Raw genomic sequence first — 16,615 nt, 5'->3', positions numbered from 1 at the left:
TTTTTAATGCAGCCAGCCGCAGAAAAAGCGGCACGTCAAGTTTGGACCTAAGCTGATATTTAGCAATTCAAATTCTGCGTAAACAACTTCTTGAGAAAAATGGTCAAGGACTATCGATTTTTCTCCTGAAAACATCATAAATAAATGCATTTTGGGTGAATGAAACGATTCTTTCTTCTTAACCATCAAAGATTAAGCAATCAATGCTTTCATTTAATACTCTGTTATTAAAGATGGACATATGTACAGTCAAGCCCTGCAGGCCGTGTGAGCAAATGCAATTACTTACCATAATTGAATAAACCTGTGATAATGTATGACGGATTGACGCAGTTGACAGCTCACTCGGTGCTGATGGTATATTGTATAGTGGAACATGATGTAATGAAATAACGGATGTTCAGCATTTACAGTCAAATGGAACACTGTGTCAAACATTTGATCACTTGCTTCAGTGCTTTCTTGTGGAGCCATAAAAAAAATTGTATAAATGGTTTTGGAATCGGCACAATACATTGCATTCAGAAGGGTTGTTAAAGTGATATTTCACCCCAAAATTTAAATTCTGTTATCATTTACTCACCCTCTTTGCTGTCATTTCAAACCTGCATGACTTTCTTTCTTCCGCAGAACACAAAAGAAGATATTTTGAAGAATGTTGTTAACCGGCACCCATTCACATGCATTTCTTTTGTGTCCATACAATAGAAGTGAATTGGGGCCAGTGCTGTTCCGTTACCAACTTTCTTCAAAATATCTTCTTTTGTGTTCTGCAGAACAAAGACAGTCATAAAGGTTTGAAAAGACAAGAGGGTGCGTAAATGATGACAGAATTTAAATTTTGGGGTGAATTATCACTTTAAGAATGCTTACACGAGCCCAGACACAAGCCCTGATAGAACCATATATCTCACACCCGCCCAGCTTACCCATTCAGAATTCAAAAACGGCTTGCACTTAGTTTCTTTCTGAAGCTTACCTGTCGATGGCTAAGGGTTGGGTTTTTATCGTTTTAACTTGTTGTTTAGTGGCTGCCGTGTCTTGCGTCGAATAAATCGACAGAGTTGAATGCCGCTGCAATTCATCCACTTCCTTACTGCGTGAGGCAATAAGACTATGACCTTTCCTATCAATACAGCAAGGCTTTTCACATTGCATTGTCCAGCCTGCTAATTAAAAGCCAATCAGTAATTAAACCAAGGGTGAAACTGCTATTATTCTTTGATCCGATTGGCCTCCTGGCACATGGCGGATTTTGAGCTGATGGACGGTCTTAATGTCTGCGGCTGATATGAGACTGATTGCTTTTTCCTTCATTTTTGGTAGGTTTTTTGATGTGGAGAGCCGGGGGATCGAAGGATTCTCGCTAGGGAATGGAGAGGAGAGCGAGGAGGCACGGTGGGAGCTGTTAGAGACGAAAGAAGCTGACGGCAAGACGGACCCGAATAGGTCCGAGAACAGCTTTTGCGTGTGATCAGAGCCTGACAATTCCCTCAGGCCACACTAATAATAAACAGGAATTATGAGGATAATTATAAAGTGAGATGTTTACCCTAGATCTCATCATGTTAGCAGACCCCTGAGTGTTACCTCTATGCTTCATAATGAGATGATGAGGCATAGCCTCCCACAGAATCATTAGGTTAGATCAGGTAAATGTGAGACGTTGTGAGTCGTCTAGCGGGAGTTTCTGGCAGAACATCTCTCTTGAGGGGCTTCAGTAGAATGGCTGCCTTTGAGAACACCTGCACCAGTCTTTCCCTTCACTGCGTTTCTATGTGAAACGTGTCATTTTGGTGCTTGTATTTGAGTGTGATGTTGAAGAATGAGAGTTACTTGCTCAAAAATGCTAACAACAAAAAACATCAAGAAAAGCTGCACATTTTCAGATTCGATATGGATGGTGGCTTATCTGTTGTGAGCAATCGCTTCCTGTTTGTGGAAGAAAAATGAATTTGAGCCTTAACCTTTTTTATTACACATACAACACTGCCCCCTGCTGACTTTGCTTATTGGCATACACACTCACCGTAGTTTGAATACGACTTTGTGTCCACCTTTCCTTACAAGGTTTTGATTGGATGTGCTCATTTGGCTGCAAGGCTGGTACTATGACACGTTAATTCCATCAATACACTCATTATTTTGCTGTATTCTTTTCCATTTCCATCTTTCTTGAGAGCCTGAGATTTCTTGAGTGAACTTTTTCCTCCCTACTCCCGTTCAATTATTTATTGCTCTCTGTAATTAATGACCCTCTTGACAGACCCAATTTAGTTGCTGTCTGACCCTTTGGGTCTGCAAGAAAAAATGAGAGGTACGGTAAGAGTTATTGAGATTTGACGCTTTGTGAATGCCCCTTGTTAAAATTGTATGGTTCGTATTTTTGCAGGGAAACCGACATAATCAGACCTTGCGTGGATAAGGGATCCAATGGACAGGAGAAGAACAGGACTTACTCGAGACAAAGATCAGCGAGTACAGAACTAGGGACCACACCCATTGATCTGACAGCCAAGGGGCATCCGAGTGTGGGTGTGAAGGAGGTATACCTCACAATTTTCCAGAAGTCTGACAAACTGTATTATCTGTATAAGTGTTTTTTTTTTTCATTGTAAGAGTGCCCATGTTCCTTCAATTCAGTAGCTCACTCTAAATCTTGCTGTGTTATGTGGCAGGTCTTCAATATCTCTTCACTGTATGGAGAACTGCAGCCTGGTGACACCAAACTAGTGACCTTCTCGTTTCTCGGTCATGCTGACATCAGTGCCCATGCTTTGGCATTGTGTGAGGTGGAGGGAGGGCCCACCTATGAGATCGCACTCAAGGGTCAAGCCTCTTCTGTTTCATATAGTCTGGACACGAATGACATTGACTTCGGCTTGCAGGTAAATACACCAACATTTACTTAGATGGGTGTCTGCTTGCTCTGAATGAATACAAGGTTCTGTGTCAGCATCAGTATTTCTGTCTTGTTTCCTGTAATGGCAGTTGTTTGACCATGTGGCAGAGGCAGAGATCACCCTGAAAAACACTGGAAAAGTTGGCTTTGATTTCTCTGTTCTACCTGGTGCACAGGGGCTCTCTGTTGACCAGCCCTTACCTGGTCAACCTCTTATCATCCCAAGTGAGGTGAGACGTTCTCCATGTTTTAAAATGACAATGACAAGGCCCAGATTGAATCTGCGTTTTCTGTGCTACTATTCAGAGTATAGAGTACTGCGTACGTATTTATAGCTGAAAACATAATCTTGGGATCAGTATTGATTTAACAAATATTACATATGTGAAAAATAATTTTAAGACCCAAGTCCGTAAATATGTCATGTTTTAGGTGCTGTGATTGGCTGATGTATTTGCTTATGTTTTTCCTGAAGGGTCACCTGAAGTCACATGCAGAAATAAGACTCGGTGTATACTATCTACCAGGGACCCCAGAGATCTTTCACGAGACCTTTCATTTGCAATTGGCTTTCAACGAGACAGAGAACATTACTATAAGAGGAGAGGGCATTTTCCCTCGAGTGTATCTGGACCTGCCTAGAGATCTGAGTAAGTGTTCGTTTCTGTATCATCAGTATCAGTCCTCTGATTCGTTCTACGCTGTTTGTGCATAAATGATATGTTAAAGTGCATTTAAAGATTTAAAGTGCATTTAAGGTATGCGTTTTATAAGTATGTGTTCCCTGGGATTGAACCCTCAACCTTGGTGTTGCAAGCGCCGATTTGATTTTCTCTTGACAAACAGATGCCAACTCCAATATCAGATGGAATTTTAAGTAAGGGGTATGTTTATAGTAATGCTGTTTGGATGAAAAATATAGCTTTGGCCAAGACCCCATACATCTTCAGATGAGCTAAATTAACCTTATAAAGGAATTACCCATCAGCCACTCTGATGCCAAAGGAGCTTTAAGACCGCAAGACTGTTTGAGATCTATTTTAAATTCCTGAATGTGCTCCAACTTTTGCTCCTTTCAGATACACTTGAAAGGAGGCCAACCCAGTGTCCTGGCTCGCCTAACCTTAAATCAAACACAGTCAGCCCGTGCCAGCTCGCAGATGGGAATAATGGTTCAAATATGCCTGACCTTGAACTGGCGCAACAGTTCAACTGTTCAACCCCATTTTCACCTCTGGTGTGCAGCCAGAGTGTTATTTTTCTCAGCTTGTCTTTAAGAGCGGCTTTACTCTCATTGGGAACTAAAGACTTGTGATTTGAGAGCAAATAGTGGAACTGTGGAGGAAGGAATGCTGTGTTGCCTTCTGATTGCGTATCGATCGGATTTTTCGCCTTTACTTACTCAATGCAGTTTGTAGTAAAGAGCAAACATTGCAGGTTTTGTTGCTCAATAAATATTTTTCCACCGTGAGGTTAATACTTGCTCTAAGACCAAGAGCAGAAAGTCAAGTCAGAAATTGTAATTTCGATTTGAAATAATTTATACAATATATACTGTTTCCTGTTGCTGTATGTGCTGTCTTGGGAAGTATGAAAATACCAGTCGAAAACGAAGCTCTTAAAAAGGGTCACCATAAGATGATAAGTCAGCAATAGTCCGGTCTTCTGAAGAGGCTATAAAACCTTATTACATTTTCCTTAACCTCATTATCTTTTCTAACTAGATGAAGAGATATATGGCTTCCTGCTAAAGGAGGCCAAAAATCGGGTGGAGAGCGAGAAACCAAGAGAGGGGGAGCTGAGCAGGTCCGCCACAGATAAGGAGGATATGCCAACGGAAGATGACTATATTCCCACCGTGAGTCTGTTTGTGTTTATTGGTCATCACTGCACAGTGTGTCTGTCTCTGCTTAATGATGTCATTCATCAAAACCTATTGGACTGACTGTGACCATTATTGCAGCTTTGTAGATATTATATTGCAAATAAATGCAAATGTGGATACTATAAACCGCGCGTGTGTGTGTCATAGTATGATAACCTGCTCCAGATGGAGCTAGAGCGGCTCCTTGTGAAGGAAAATGCCATAGCTGTACAGAAACAGCTTCAAGCCAGTGATCATAGAGGGACAGCAGGGTCCACTACCAGCATGCTCAAGAAGCTCAGCAAGTAAGACTGTCCACACAGAAACATGTCATTTTCTCCAGAAATAAAATGAGTGAGATTGTCTCTGATGCATGTTCTCTGCAGGTTAAGCTTGCCTGAATACATACTGGACTTTGGGTATGTCATCAAAGGCAGTGTCACGACCCACATTGTCAAAATAACCAACACTTGTCCATTGCCTGTGTCTTTGAGAGCCGTCCGGAGCTCGACAGGCACAGGTTGGTCCATACTGCAGACTTTTAAATATATTAAAATGGCCATAATGCTTCTATACACTGGATAGCATTCTGCCATTTCAGAAAACCATTGTAGCAATAGATATTGTTCTCTTGCTGACATAAGAAAGCAGTGTGCTTTTTAAAAAATATATATATTTTGCAAGTTTCATTGATGTATCATCATTCAGTATTTAAGTATTTATGTTAATATTAACTAAAGCGGGTGGATTACCAGAAGTGTTTATATTTCCCTACTGTTCGTTTTCAATCAGAAGACATTTGAAATGAACTGAAATGAATATTTATTTTTATGCCTTCAGGCTTTAGTACAGAATTGGACAAGGTTCAGAATTTGCCTTTCTGTGAGACGGAGACGTTTGAGGTGAAGTTTGATGCCTGTGGTGATAACCTGGACTTGGGAAAGATCAATGCCGTTTTGCCCATACAGGTCTGGTGAAAATACCATTCAATAGCATAAGAGATACCCAGTAAAATGTTGGATAGAAATAAAAAAACAGTAAAGAGCATTCCATAGGTCTGTAACTGTTGTCTTCTAATAAAATAGACAATAAAAATGAGAGATTCGTTTTTAAAATTGCTCTTAGTATAAATGTCGGTGTTTGATTGACAGGTGGTTAAAGGGCCTCAGGTGCAGGTGCGTTTACGTGCGGAGGTCACCGTGCCCTCTCTCACAGTGTCTACAGACACACTGCTGTTTGATACCATTCAGTGTGGCTTTTGTCAGGTGGCCACGGTCCAGTTGTATAACCATGGGCCGGTCCCCTGTGAATGGAGCATCAGACAGGAGGAGCGTCCAAAGAAGGTACAAGCCTGTTACACAAACTCCAAACCTCCAAACAATGATGAGCTGCAGTAATACTTGAGGGGTTTGCATGGGAAATTCAATGGCTGCCCATGTATCACATAGATTCTCACAGTACATTTCATCATCACTCACCATCACAATGAGAAAACATGGTTTAGAATATTGGTAGTGCAGTTGAATGTCAGTGGCAGGCCAAACATTTTCTCGTTGACCAATAAGATGCATGCATGTAATTTACTGTTGACTAACACGCCTGTCACACCAGCAGAGCTTGCAAATAAAATTTGACCTGAAGTTTTGGGTAATACATTTTGATTAAAGATTACAAAGGCAACGTTGTGGAATAATACGACTTGATGGATCATACTCAGTAAAACGATTTTGTATTAAGAAAGCAAATAGTGTTTATTTTGAACAATTCAATACCAACTGGTACATTTTTCATCAGTAGTAAGCAGGTTTTGTAATGGGTAATATATATACAGTAGTATCTATTGGATATTACGCTGACGGTTGCCAAGATTCATTTGTTGTTCTGGCATATGTGTTAAACCTTAATTCTACACACGGCTTGTGTTATGAAGTTACCTTTACTGTTGTTACTTTTACTGTTTTTATATGGTAATGTTTTTCTTAACATACCTAGTGTTGTTGTCAATTTGAATTGAATATGAATTTATTCCGGTTACTTTCTGTTTTGGTTATGTGTTCAGATTGACAAGCACACCCCGCTGTACCTCAGGCGCCAGGCTCGGCTTAAACAGCGGCCTCCTCCTGTTATCTTTGAGATGATGCCTTCTGACGGCTCACTTTATCCTGGTGACAGAAGCAACGTGCAGGTCAAATTCAGTCCAGCAGAGGGGGTAAAGTCATACACACATTAGCTGGAATAACAGAATGATATTGGTTTCATGCAAGAACCAGAAGGGCTTCCCAGTGTTTTCCTCAAGCCAGAAATAAATGTAACTAGATTTCTTCCTGAATTTTGAGACAAATATGAGAAAAACCCTCATCACAAAAATGACGTTCATGTTTAAACAAGCAACAAAAAATGGCAAAGGAAAATAAACTTGAATAGAAACAAAATAGTTTGTTTATATTTCTTACCCCGTTGTCATCCACTATATTTCTACTTCTGTACAGGCTATGCTCACTCTGTCAAAACCAGGAAATGAAAAAAGAGAACCTCAAATAAATAATTATTGTCAACTTTCAAATAAAACGATACATTAGATCTTTCTGAACACAGAAAAAAAAGGTTTTCCATCAAACACGCATGACTCTTTCATTTGGGTCATTCAGAAGTATACTCTCTGCACTTCAGCAGAGCTTGACATTTCCTAAGTCAATTCAATTAACCTTAAATCATTTTAGACTAATGGAGCTTCCACAAGACATTTTCAGTTCAAGAAGAGGCTAAGCGAACAGAATTTTTTGTAACATGAGCTACAAGTCCAATGGTATGTCTTTACAAACAAAGTATCTCAGGGCTAGTTCTCACTTTTATATGTTTTCTACAGAGGGCGTACAGTCAAAGGCTAGTGATAACAATGGCTCAGAGCACTCAGAAGATCCTGCTGCTGGCCCAGGGTCAAGGAGATGAACCTCAGCTGGAGTTTTCCTCTTCAGAGTTACAACTGGGGCCTGTCCTGCACTATAGTGAAGGGACGATGGCTGATGTGATGGTCCGCAACCCTTGTTCATTTCCTGTTGAGTTTTACTCTGTGGATTTCGACAAGCAGTACCTAGAAGAAGAGGAGGTAAGCTTAATGGCTCACTGTACTTTGTTTATCTTTATTCAGATGCTTAGAAAAGAATACACACAACTGAGAAACTGTTTCTCCTAGACAACAAATGAGAATAAATGAATAAATAGAGTATACTACAGTGTTGTATTTACCTCATTTGCTTTCTGTCTGTTGTCCTCGTCAGATTTTGCGAATGGTGAAAGGATATGATGCTCAAAACGTGTTGCTTCTGCCTCCTCGTGCTCCTGGCGAGACTCTGCCCCAGGAGCTGTTGGACTTCTATAAAGAGTGCTGCTCACAAGAAACCAAGGGTACTGTATAAAGCAGCAGAGATGATCTGTTATATTAGAATTTTTCTACCTCAACATTAATAACATCTAAATAGTATGATCAGATATTTTGCGTTTTTGGCAAGTGTAAGTGAATCTAATGGATCTCGCCTACTTTTTTTTTAAGAATCTGGGGAGGGTTTACCTGAAATAGACACTGACGACGCAGCCGCACCGTCTGAGCCTGAAACACTCAACAGTAAAGGTGTGAAAATATAGTTTATTAGGATTAAGTGCATTTGTTTTAATATCAGATTAATCATTGGTCTATTATACTTCAGTGTGTAATGAGAATGTCTTGTCCTTACAGACCTGGGTAAAGATGACAGCACCACTCGCCCTGCAGTGGGAGATCTGGAATACGACCTTGTTTCTAGAGCCATAGCTCGTCACTTGGGCATTGATCTTTCTCCAGAAGGAAAAGCTGCCCAAAATCGCCGGGGCATTGCCATCATCGTGCACGGTGCTCCTTTGTCAGGTCTGGTTTTAAAGTAACCCACCCAAAAAATGTGTAGTTACGTACTCATGTAACGTATATCGTTTTTCTAACCTATGTACAGTTCATAGTGTATACTGAAGATAGAAAACAAACATCATCCTGAATTGTTTTTTATTTACAGTGTAGTAGTATATCTGGTTTGCTGTGATACGTCTAAGCCTCTGTGTGCAGGTAAAACAAGGACCGCAGTTACTCTGGCTAAGCACTACGGGGCGGCTTGTCTCAGTATAGATGAGGTGGTGCAGGAGACCATGTCATCTGGGATCAGCTCTGCAGGCCTGAGAGCGAGGGATCTGTGTGCCCAGGATGCAATGGAGGAGGCTGAAGTGGATACGGTGGCAACACCCGGTCAGGGTCCTGGTGTTCTCAGTGTAGAAGCAGTAGCCAAACACACAGCAGAGGGCAGTCAAATCAGCGACCGCAAAGTCCCCTCATCATCCGCCTCGACCCGTAACAAAACCACCATCACAGGGCATTCACAGAAGAACAGCATTTCTGCTGCAGCCGCTCCTTCAGTGGTATATGCACTGAGATCTCTTTTCTGTTATACTTGCCAGCGGAAAACATTTACTATATTTACTTGTTTCCCTGAGGGTCTTAGGGTTTTTCAGTTGACAAAAATACTGGTTAAGACGAAGGCCTTTTGGATTTCATTCGATTATTCTTGTGTGTGTTTGTGTGTGATGCAGGTTGGTCAGACACACAGACGTGCAAGCGTGACTGCCAGTCCTGACACTGGAGGGCTGACCAATGGCCTCCTGCCTGAAGATCTGCTGGTAGAGATCCTGTCAGACAGACTGCAGGTGAGACAGTGCCACATTGTGCACATTGTACTGTTCAGTTGTCTTTACTAATCCATAATACATGGATTTATTTGATCTGTGTCAAAATTAGCTTTTTATCTTCTTTGCCTTTGATAGCTTAGCGACTGTCACCGTGGTGTCGTAATTGACGGGTTGGAGACACAGTATTGCCGCTCGCTAAGTAACACGCTCCAGATCGTCCTACAAGCTTTCAATAACCGCCGCCATATTTATTTTATCAACCTCTTCAGCAGCTACAGTGTCTTTAAGCGCAGGTGTTCTATCTATTTTATATACATGGTTATGTGTTTTTAGAGAACGATACTAATGATATTTCAGATATCGCATGAAATAAGGGTTTGTGAATATTGCGTACTACTTTAGGAAACAGGACAGGTTTGACCAAGAGCAAGAAATAAGACGACAACAGGAGCTTGAGGATTTAAGACAGGAGGATGAGACACCTAATGAGGACAGCGAAACCAAACCCAAACATCTGGCATTGGTGGAGGATCAAGCACGAGAGCTGGTTAGTGTGAATGTTACACCCCCAACGGATACAAATGGCACTTCGCAACATGTTAAAAGCGAATCGCTTTCATTATAACCAATGTCTCACAGCTGCTCCAGCTCATTTATGCTAACACCAACAGGACATCTGTAACATTTTCTGTTTTTTTTGTACATTATTAGCAGTCCAGTGAGTGTGACACAGAGCTAACAGCCCGATTCCAGCTGTACGAACAGAGCCAGCCAGAAGTCCAGCACATTCTTCAGTTCTGGGACCGAACCCAAGGATTTTTACTGCAGCCCCGCGTCTCTGAGGTCCTAGAGACTGAGGAGACCACGGAAGTCCCTGTCCCCACTGCCAAGAAAAATAAAAAAGAACGAGAGAAGGAGAAAGTGGAGAAAGAGAAGCTGAAGGCAGACACGGTAGATCTTAAATCTCCAGTTCCTAGCCAGGCCCATGTGACAGTTGACGATACAGAGGGTTTCGATAGGATGATGGTGTCAGAGCCCATCCCCCACGTCTGGCTGTCTATCCAACACAACAATCACCAGAGTGGATTCGAGATTATCAGTAGCATGAAACTACCCTCCCTTGAGGAGGTATAGTACTTTATAATGTTTTTTTAAATGTAATTATTTATTTATTTTTGCATAGTTTTCATGTCTTTTGTCTATCTTACAGACCTTGGATGAGTTAGGGATAGGACCCAAAGGCCCGCCCATTCCTCCACCTATAATATTTTCCATAGTCCAGTACCCCAAGAAGAGATCAGCGCCCAGCGTTCAGCCTTCCAGTTATTTTACCTTCACGGTGCCTGCGTCTCCTGAGGACATGGCTGAAGAGAAAAAAGATGAAGACCAGGGTTCAGATATTAAGGACCTTGTCTCATCTGTTAAGGTAGGCTATCTAAAGTTTCCCCAAAATCCAATAGTAATGTGTAATTTGTAGCTTATCTTGAGAGTTTATCTGAATTCAACCAAAGTCCGTTTACGGAAGTCGTGCCACTCGGCGGCCCAACGCCTCTGGGCAGTTAATAGTAAGTCCACAGTCCTATCTACTTGGATGGGGGAAGGCAGATCTTTTTAAAATCGCTGGCAAATATCACAAATAAACAGCATTTGTCCTATCAATAATTAAGTCTGACATGAACTGTACCCTAACTTGGGTTTGTTAAGCTTAATTGTGCTAAAAATCACCTTTTTCGAGATCGCTTTATCTACTGTACATGCGCACAGGCTGGCAAGTGCCTCAAGAGAGCCCCGCCCCAGAGATTCGTCAGTCAATACTGATTGACGATTGGCTCGTTTCACTGGAAGGCGGGACTTCCTTCGCTAGAGCAGCCATATTGAGCGTTGCATTCCTCCCCATTTATTGTAATGGCAGTGGCGCATCTTGTTAATATTAATATCTTTGATTCAACACAATCTGCTTGGTTTTTGCAGGAGGGTATGACAGTTAGTGATACAAGCCAAAGTATTCCTTTTGGGTACAACAGGTACAGGAGGTCCCACACAGACAAAAAGCACATCTTGAACTTTTTGCATTACGTAAACAATACTGGTTCAGAAGCACTTCCTGTTTGCGAAAGGTTAAACAAACATCTAATTATATTGGTGAAATTAAGAAAAACTAAAAAACTAGAACGGGAAATGCTTTTTAACCTGTGTTGTTTACACCCTATATAAAAAATGTTGACTTAAGAGTCTGTGGTTTTTTTAAAGGCTCACTCCTTTTCGCTGGGTTGTGCCACCTAATGGAGCAGTGACGTTTAGGATCACATTTCACCCTACAGTTGTTGGAAAATTTGATCAGACTTTCAGCTTTGAGGTGATGGGGACCAAGCGATGTTATCAGCTGCTTTGCAGTGGAATTTCTGCTAACCCATCTATAAACAGAGACCACAAGTGAGTGTCGTTTCAGCAGGGGAAATATCAGTGCTATTTGATATGGATTTATTTTTGTCTGATTTCTATGTGTGTTTATGTAATAGGGTGTTGTTTGCACACTGCAAAAAGACCCTGCGGCCTGAGAGTGGGCTACAGAAGACCTACATCATCCAGTCTGATGTGTATGACTATGGACCCTTATTGTGTGGGAAGACCAGAGAGAGGTCTGTTAACTCTGATGTTGTTCATCTTAAAAATAATCTCATGATTATTTCTTTAAAAAATCATGTTTTTCTGACTTAAGGTATAAAGAAAATTTTCCTGAGAACATGGAGAAGTTTGTCATTCACAACAATTCCTTAATGGAGGCTGAGGTCAATTTTTACTTCCAACATGACACCAAGGCCACTACTTTCTTTCTTGACCCGTCAAATATGACCCTGCAGCCCAATGAGAAAAAAGTAAGCAATTTCACTTCCAGCACACTATTTCAGGGCATGTCCTGAGCCTTATCACACTTTCAAATGTGTAAAATGGGATTTGAATAAATATTACATTAACTTCAATTGTTAGTCTTCACCAACATTATTGTTAACTTTTATCTTCAGTTAAACCTCATTCCCAGTCTGAACTTCAGCATAATCTTCAGTTTAACACCAAGAAAGGCTTTCAAACTCTCTTGGCATTAATATTTCATATTCTGCTTGCAGGCACTGACAGTGTGGGCCTATCCCAACACTCCTAAACAAATTAAGGACAATGTGGTGTGCTGCATCAAGGGGAACCCAGAGCTGGCTGTGTTCTCTGTGTGCTGCACAGGAGTCAGACCCGAACTCGAGCTGGACCACAAGCTCCTCCAATTCGACAAGATTCCGCTGTACAGGTCAGCTGCATTCACTGCCCGCTCACATGTCCTCAGATAGGAACGTGATTGTTGCTTGAAACTTGATTTGATTCAAATAAATGCTGTTGAGTCGATAGTTCCCTAACGTCAATACAATAACACATTGTTATTGTAGTGGATAATGGTTCTATTCAGAAGAGACTTTCTCCTGAGTGCTTTTTTTGTGAGGTTAGATACACGTCTGTGGTTTTCCCACACAACCTTTGGAGCAAATGACCTGTTGTTTTTTGACTCACTTTGGGGTCCTCTGAGAAATGTAATTCCATCCGGACAGAAATACCTGTGATTGTGGTATATTGCTTTTTTTGCGATTCCTTTGCGTTAACTCTGCCTGACGCACTGTGGATTTAGACCTTTCGCTAACTTTCTGAGTAAGAACACATCAGTGGTTCGAACGCATCTGATTTAAAGAGAAGTCAGATCACACACTGCTCAGAATGGCAACTACAGCAGCAGCATCACCTTGAACAATTCCTCTTATAACTATATACATAATAATATAATTAATTATAAGTCTTGTAAAGTCATGCCTTAGATTTTGTGCTGCTCACATCCTTAGCACAGACCTTTCCAGCAATATGCAGACAAGAGCCACTCCTACCTAATAAACACTCTCAGAATTGAACAATATTATAAATAAGTAAATATAACATTTTGGATTCCAAATCCCCCCAAAAAAGTCTTGTTTACTTATTTCTTACAGAACAGAAACTCGGACACTGTGGTTGCACAATAACACTCTTCTGCCGGCTGCCTGGAAGCTGTGGGGTCTTGATATGCTGGGGGATGAATTCAGCGTGTCACAGAACGAAGGGATCGTCATGCCTCATTCGAAATTCTGCCTGCACATGAATTTCATGGCCAGGGTCCCCGTCAAAATGAAGAGAGCCATTTGTTTAGAGGTAGGCTACTGCTGTGGATAAAAGTGTCCGTTTTTCAGGCTTCTTGAAAATACCATCTACATAATCATAATAGACAAATATTTTGTCATGCACTTTACCTTTTAAACGTAATAGTAAATGTGCACGTGTTTATCAGGTGTCGGATATGGACGGTATTTTTGGCATTGTTCAACATTCAGAGAACATTCAGGTCATCGCAGAAGCCTATGATATTGCAGTGGACATACACCTTCCAGAAGGTACATTGATGCAATTCACCAGATTTCCAGATGCTCTGAATATTAATTCAATTGAGGATATATTTGCTGTAGGTTCTGAGGGTTCACTAGATTTTGGAATAATCAAAGTATCAGAAGAGGTGAAACGTACTATTAAGTTGGAAAACAAAGGGAAATATGACATCGCCTTTAAGTAAGTTGCCACATGGGCTTTCCATCATCTACTTATAAAGTTGGTGTTTTGTTAGTAACTGAGATTAAGGAAGTTAACATCAAGTGCATCTGTGTTCTCCCTCTGTTTAATCCATTTCTTCATTCGCAGGTTTGCACTGAAGCCCACAGAGCCAGGAATGCCAGATCTGAACTCCATATTCTCCATCACCCCTCAAAATGGCTGCCTACGCCCCAACAATAGGCCCACCAGTATTCAGATTACTTTTCAGCACAATAAAGAGATGTCCATCAAAGATAACCCAATCCTTTGTTGCCAGGTCTGTAATCTAACCCTCACTTTTAGATTATTTGGGTCTGATTCACTAATAATTGAATACAAGGGCTATTCATTCCATGTGCATTTTTATATATTTTTAACTCTAAAGTTGATAATTATGCTGTGCATAGTCATTTTAATAATTTAATGATATCCATTTCAATATAAGGGGCTTTCCACCGTGCTTTTTTACTTTCATTGAGGATTAAACTAATGTGTTCTTTTGCATTTGCTCCAGGTTATTGAACCCAATCTGGATGGCGGTGAGACCATAAACACTAATCCAATCAAAGTGTCAGTCCAATCGCTCTACTCTAAATATAGCATCAATCCCTCCAACAATATCAATTTTGGCGCACTGGTGTTTGGCTCGCGCAAGAAACAGATTTTTACTGTGGAGAACAAAGGCCACTTTGAGATGAGTGTCAACATCAGAATGTGTAAAAATCTCACAGTTCCAGCACAGAGGAAAGGGTTCGGCTGTTATTTATTGGATAAAAGGTACCGAAGTGTTCCAAACTTTACACGCAGAGTAATTTGTTCTTCTTTTTAAAGCTTGTCAAGTAAAAAGGCATCAAAAGACAGTTATGCGAATAAACCGCCCAGCGCCAGTGAGTTACGACACACTTTGCACAGCGAGACTGGCACGCACACGCAGGTTAGAAACAATATCTCTATATGTACTGTACTGTACTGCAAAGCTATGTATGTTTTATCCTCACCGACGTCTATGCTGTAAATGTACATATTGCATGTTGTTTTTCTTTTTTACAGACACAAACCTTGAGTGTTTTCTCATTGTCTCCATGCACGGGCATTCTGGCACCTGGAGCACAACTGCAAGTGAATGTGGATTGCAAAGCAGAGCACGCAGGCAAATGGGTGGAATGTCTGGCTGTAGACATCTCTGACAGAGACCCTTCTGACAACCCAGACGGGATTCCATACAAACTGGTGGCAGAAGTTTGCATGCCAGGTTTGTGATTATGAATGAGATTTAATTTTTTTCAGTGTTCTCCTATTATCTAAGTACATCTCCATTTTAATATTATTTATTTTGGCCATGATTCAAACTATATTCAGATGATTCTGAATCATGATTCTCCCTGTACGCTTTAGGAATAGCGAGTACAGATGTTGCTTCTATCTTTGAGGAGCACCGTATCTGTAAGAACAGCAGCATGCTGCAGTGTGAGCAGTACCGGGACAGTATGGGCGTCTATGTGCAGGATGAGAACAAGTTTATCTTTAACAATGTGCTGGTTGGTCGGTCAGCCAAAGCCCAGTTCCGCATAACCAATCCGGGGAAAGTGGCATGTGAACTCAGCCTTGTGATCAGATCAGTCAAGGTATGTTTGTATAAAGCAGTTCTCCCATTAGTTGCTTTGATTTTGTAGCTGTTAAATAGCTAAACGTTGCTTATAGGGATAGTTCACAATGAAAATTCTGTCATCATTTACTCCTCCTGTTGTCATTTTTATCCTGTGTGATTTTCTTTCTTTGGCAAAACACAAACGAAGATATTTTGAAAACCGTTGGTCCCCATTCACTTCTATTGCATGGACTCAAAACCAATGCAAGTCAATGGGGACCAACGGTTTTACCAACATTTATTAAAATATCTTCTTTTGTGTTCTACAGAAGAAAGTCAGTCATACAGATTTGAAATGACAAGTGGGCGTGTAAATAATAATAGAATTTTCATTTCAACTATCTCTTAAACAGCATCTGTACATTGTGTCAACCTATTTTCTTGTTTTGGTCATTTTAGCCATCGCCTCAAACTGCAGAAGTTTTCGAATTGACCCCCACAAAGATGTATATCGCCAGCCACTCGCATGCATTTGCCACGGTCACCTTTTCTCCAGTGGCTATGCAGATGTGTCACGCAGTCTTCGAGGCGACTCTGAAAGGCACCACAAGGTAGTTGTTTTTGGTGTGTAGCTTTGCACTATTTAGCTGCCTGCTTTACCTTTTTTTATTTACTTTGCAGTCAAGCCCCTGGCAACAGGAACAAAGCTCTGGTATTTGATGTAATGGGTGAAGGCAACTTGCCCAGCGTCACTGTTCTGAGACCGGTTCAGAGGACTAATCGAGGTCACCCAGTGCTGCAGTTTAAGCGCTTGTTGGTGGGCCGAAGCCAAAGTTTTCCATTAGTGATCAGGAACAATGGAAATGTGCCTGCACAAGTAAGATCGGAATCAATTGTGAAT

At 41.1% G+C, this 16,615-nt stretch overlaps 1 protein-coding gene across 1 annotated transcript in view; it reads left to right on the top strand.

The window, feature by feature from the left end:
- Window positions 1-16,615, top strand: part of hydin (HYDIN axonemal central pair apparatus protein) — a 53,308-nt gene that overhangs the window by 26,090 nt on the left and 10,603 nt on the right. The window contains exons 23-58 of the mRNA XM_057348685.1: window positions 1,327-1,449; window positions 2,393-2,546; window positions 2,679-2,888; window positions 2,992-3,132; window positions 3,378-3,552; window positions 4,627-4,760; window positions 4,935-5,071; window positions 5,153-5,286; window positions 5,607-5,734; window positions 5,918-6,109; window positions 6,826-6,975; window positions 7,633-7,872; window positions 8,045-8,171; window positions 8,317-8,394; window positions 8,500-8,667; window positions 8,860-9,206; window positions 9,378-9,491; window positions 9,609-9,766; window positions 9,876-10,020; window positions 10,185-10,601; window positions 10,684-10,899; window positions 11,445-11,497; window positions 11,724-11,906; window positions 11,993-12,112; window positions 12,193-12,349; window positions 12,599-12,771; window positions 13,496-13,694; window positions 13,831-13,933; window positions 14,006-14,105; window positions 14,235-14,403; window positions 14,641-14,876; window positions 14,958-15,060; window positions 15,177-15,378; window positions 15,522-15,751; window positions 16,174-16,325; window positions 16,396-16,591. Coding sequence (XP_057204668.1) covers window positions 1,327-1,449; window positions 2,393-2,546; window positions 2,679-2,888; window positions 2,992-3,132; window positions 3,378-3,552; window positions 4,627-4,760; window positions 4,935-5,071; window positions 5,153-5,286; window positions 5,607-5,734; window positions 5,918-6,109; window positions 6,826-6,975; window positions 7,633-7,872; window positions 8,045-8,171; window positions 8,317-8,394; window positions 8,500-8,667; window positions 8,860-9,206; window positions 9,378-9,491; window positions 9,609-9,766; window positions 9,876-10,020; window positions 10,185-10,601; window positions 10,684-10,899; window positions 11,445-11,497; window positions 11,724-11,906; window positions 11,993-12,112; window positions 12,193-12,349; window positions 12,599-12,771; window positions 13,496-13,694; window positions 13,831-13,933; window positions 14,006-14,105; window positions 14,235-14,403; window positions 14,641-14,876; window positions 14,958-15,060; window positions 15,177-15,378; window positions 15,522-15,751; window positions 16,174-16,325; window positions 16,396-16,591 — 6,064 coding nt within the window. The remainder of the gene's footprint in view (window positions 1-1,326; window positions 1,450-2,392; window positions 2,547-2,678; window positions 2,889-2,991; window positions 3,133-3,377; window positions 3,553-4,626; window positions 4,761-4,934; window positions 5,072-5,152; window positions 5,287-5,606; window positions 5,735-5,917; window positions 6,110-6,825; window positions 6,976-7,632; window positions 7,873-8,044; window positions 8,172-8,316; window positions 8,395-8,499; window positions 8,668-8,859; window positions 9,207-9,377; window positions 9,492-9,608; window positions 9,767-9,875; window positions 10,021-10,184; window positions 10,602-10,683; window positions 10,900-11,444; window positions 11,498-11,723; window positions 11,907-11,992; window positions 12,113-12,192; window positions 12,350-12,598; window positions 12,772-13,495; window positions 13,695-13,830; window positions 13,934-14,005; window positions 14,106-14,234; window positions 14,404-14,640; window positions 14,877-14,957; window positions 15,061-15,176; window positions 15,379-15,521; window positions 15,752-16,173; window positions 16,326-16,395; window positions 16,592-16,615) is intronic.

This window comes from Triplophysa rosa, linkage group LG12 (genome assembly GCF_024868665.1).
Source record: "Triplophysa rosa linkage group LG12, Trosa_1v2, whole genome shotgun sequence".
NCBI classification, from domain to species: domain Eukaryota; kingdom Metazoa; phylum Chordata; class Actinopteri; order Cypriniformes; family Nemacheilidae; genus Triplophysa; species Triplophysa rosa.
Note: the sequence above shows the minus strand (reverse complement) of the source record. Positions and strands in the feature narration are given on the sequence as shown.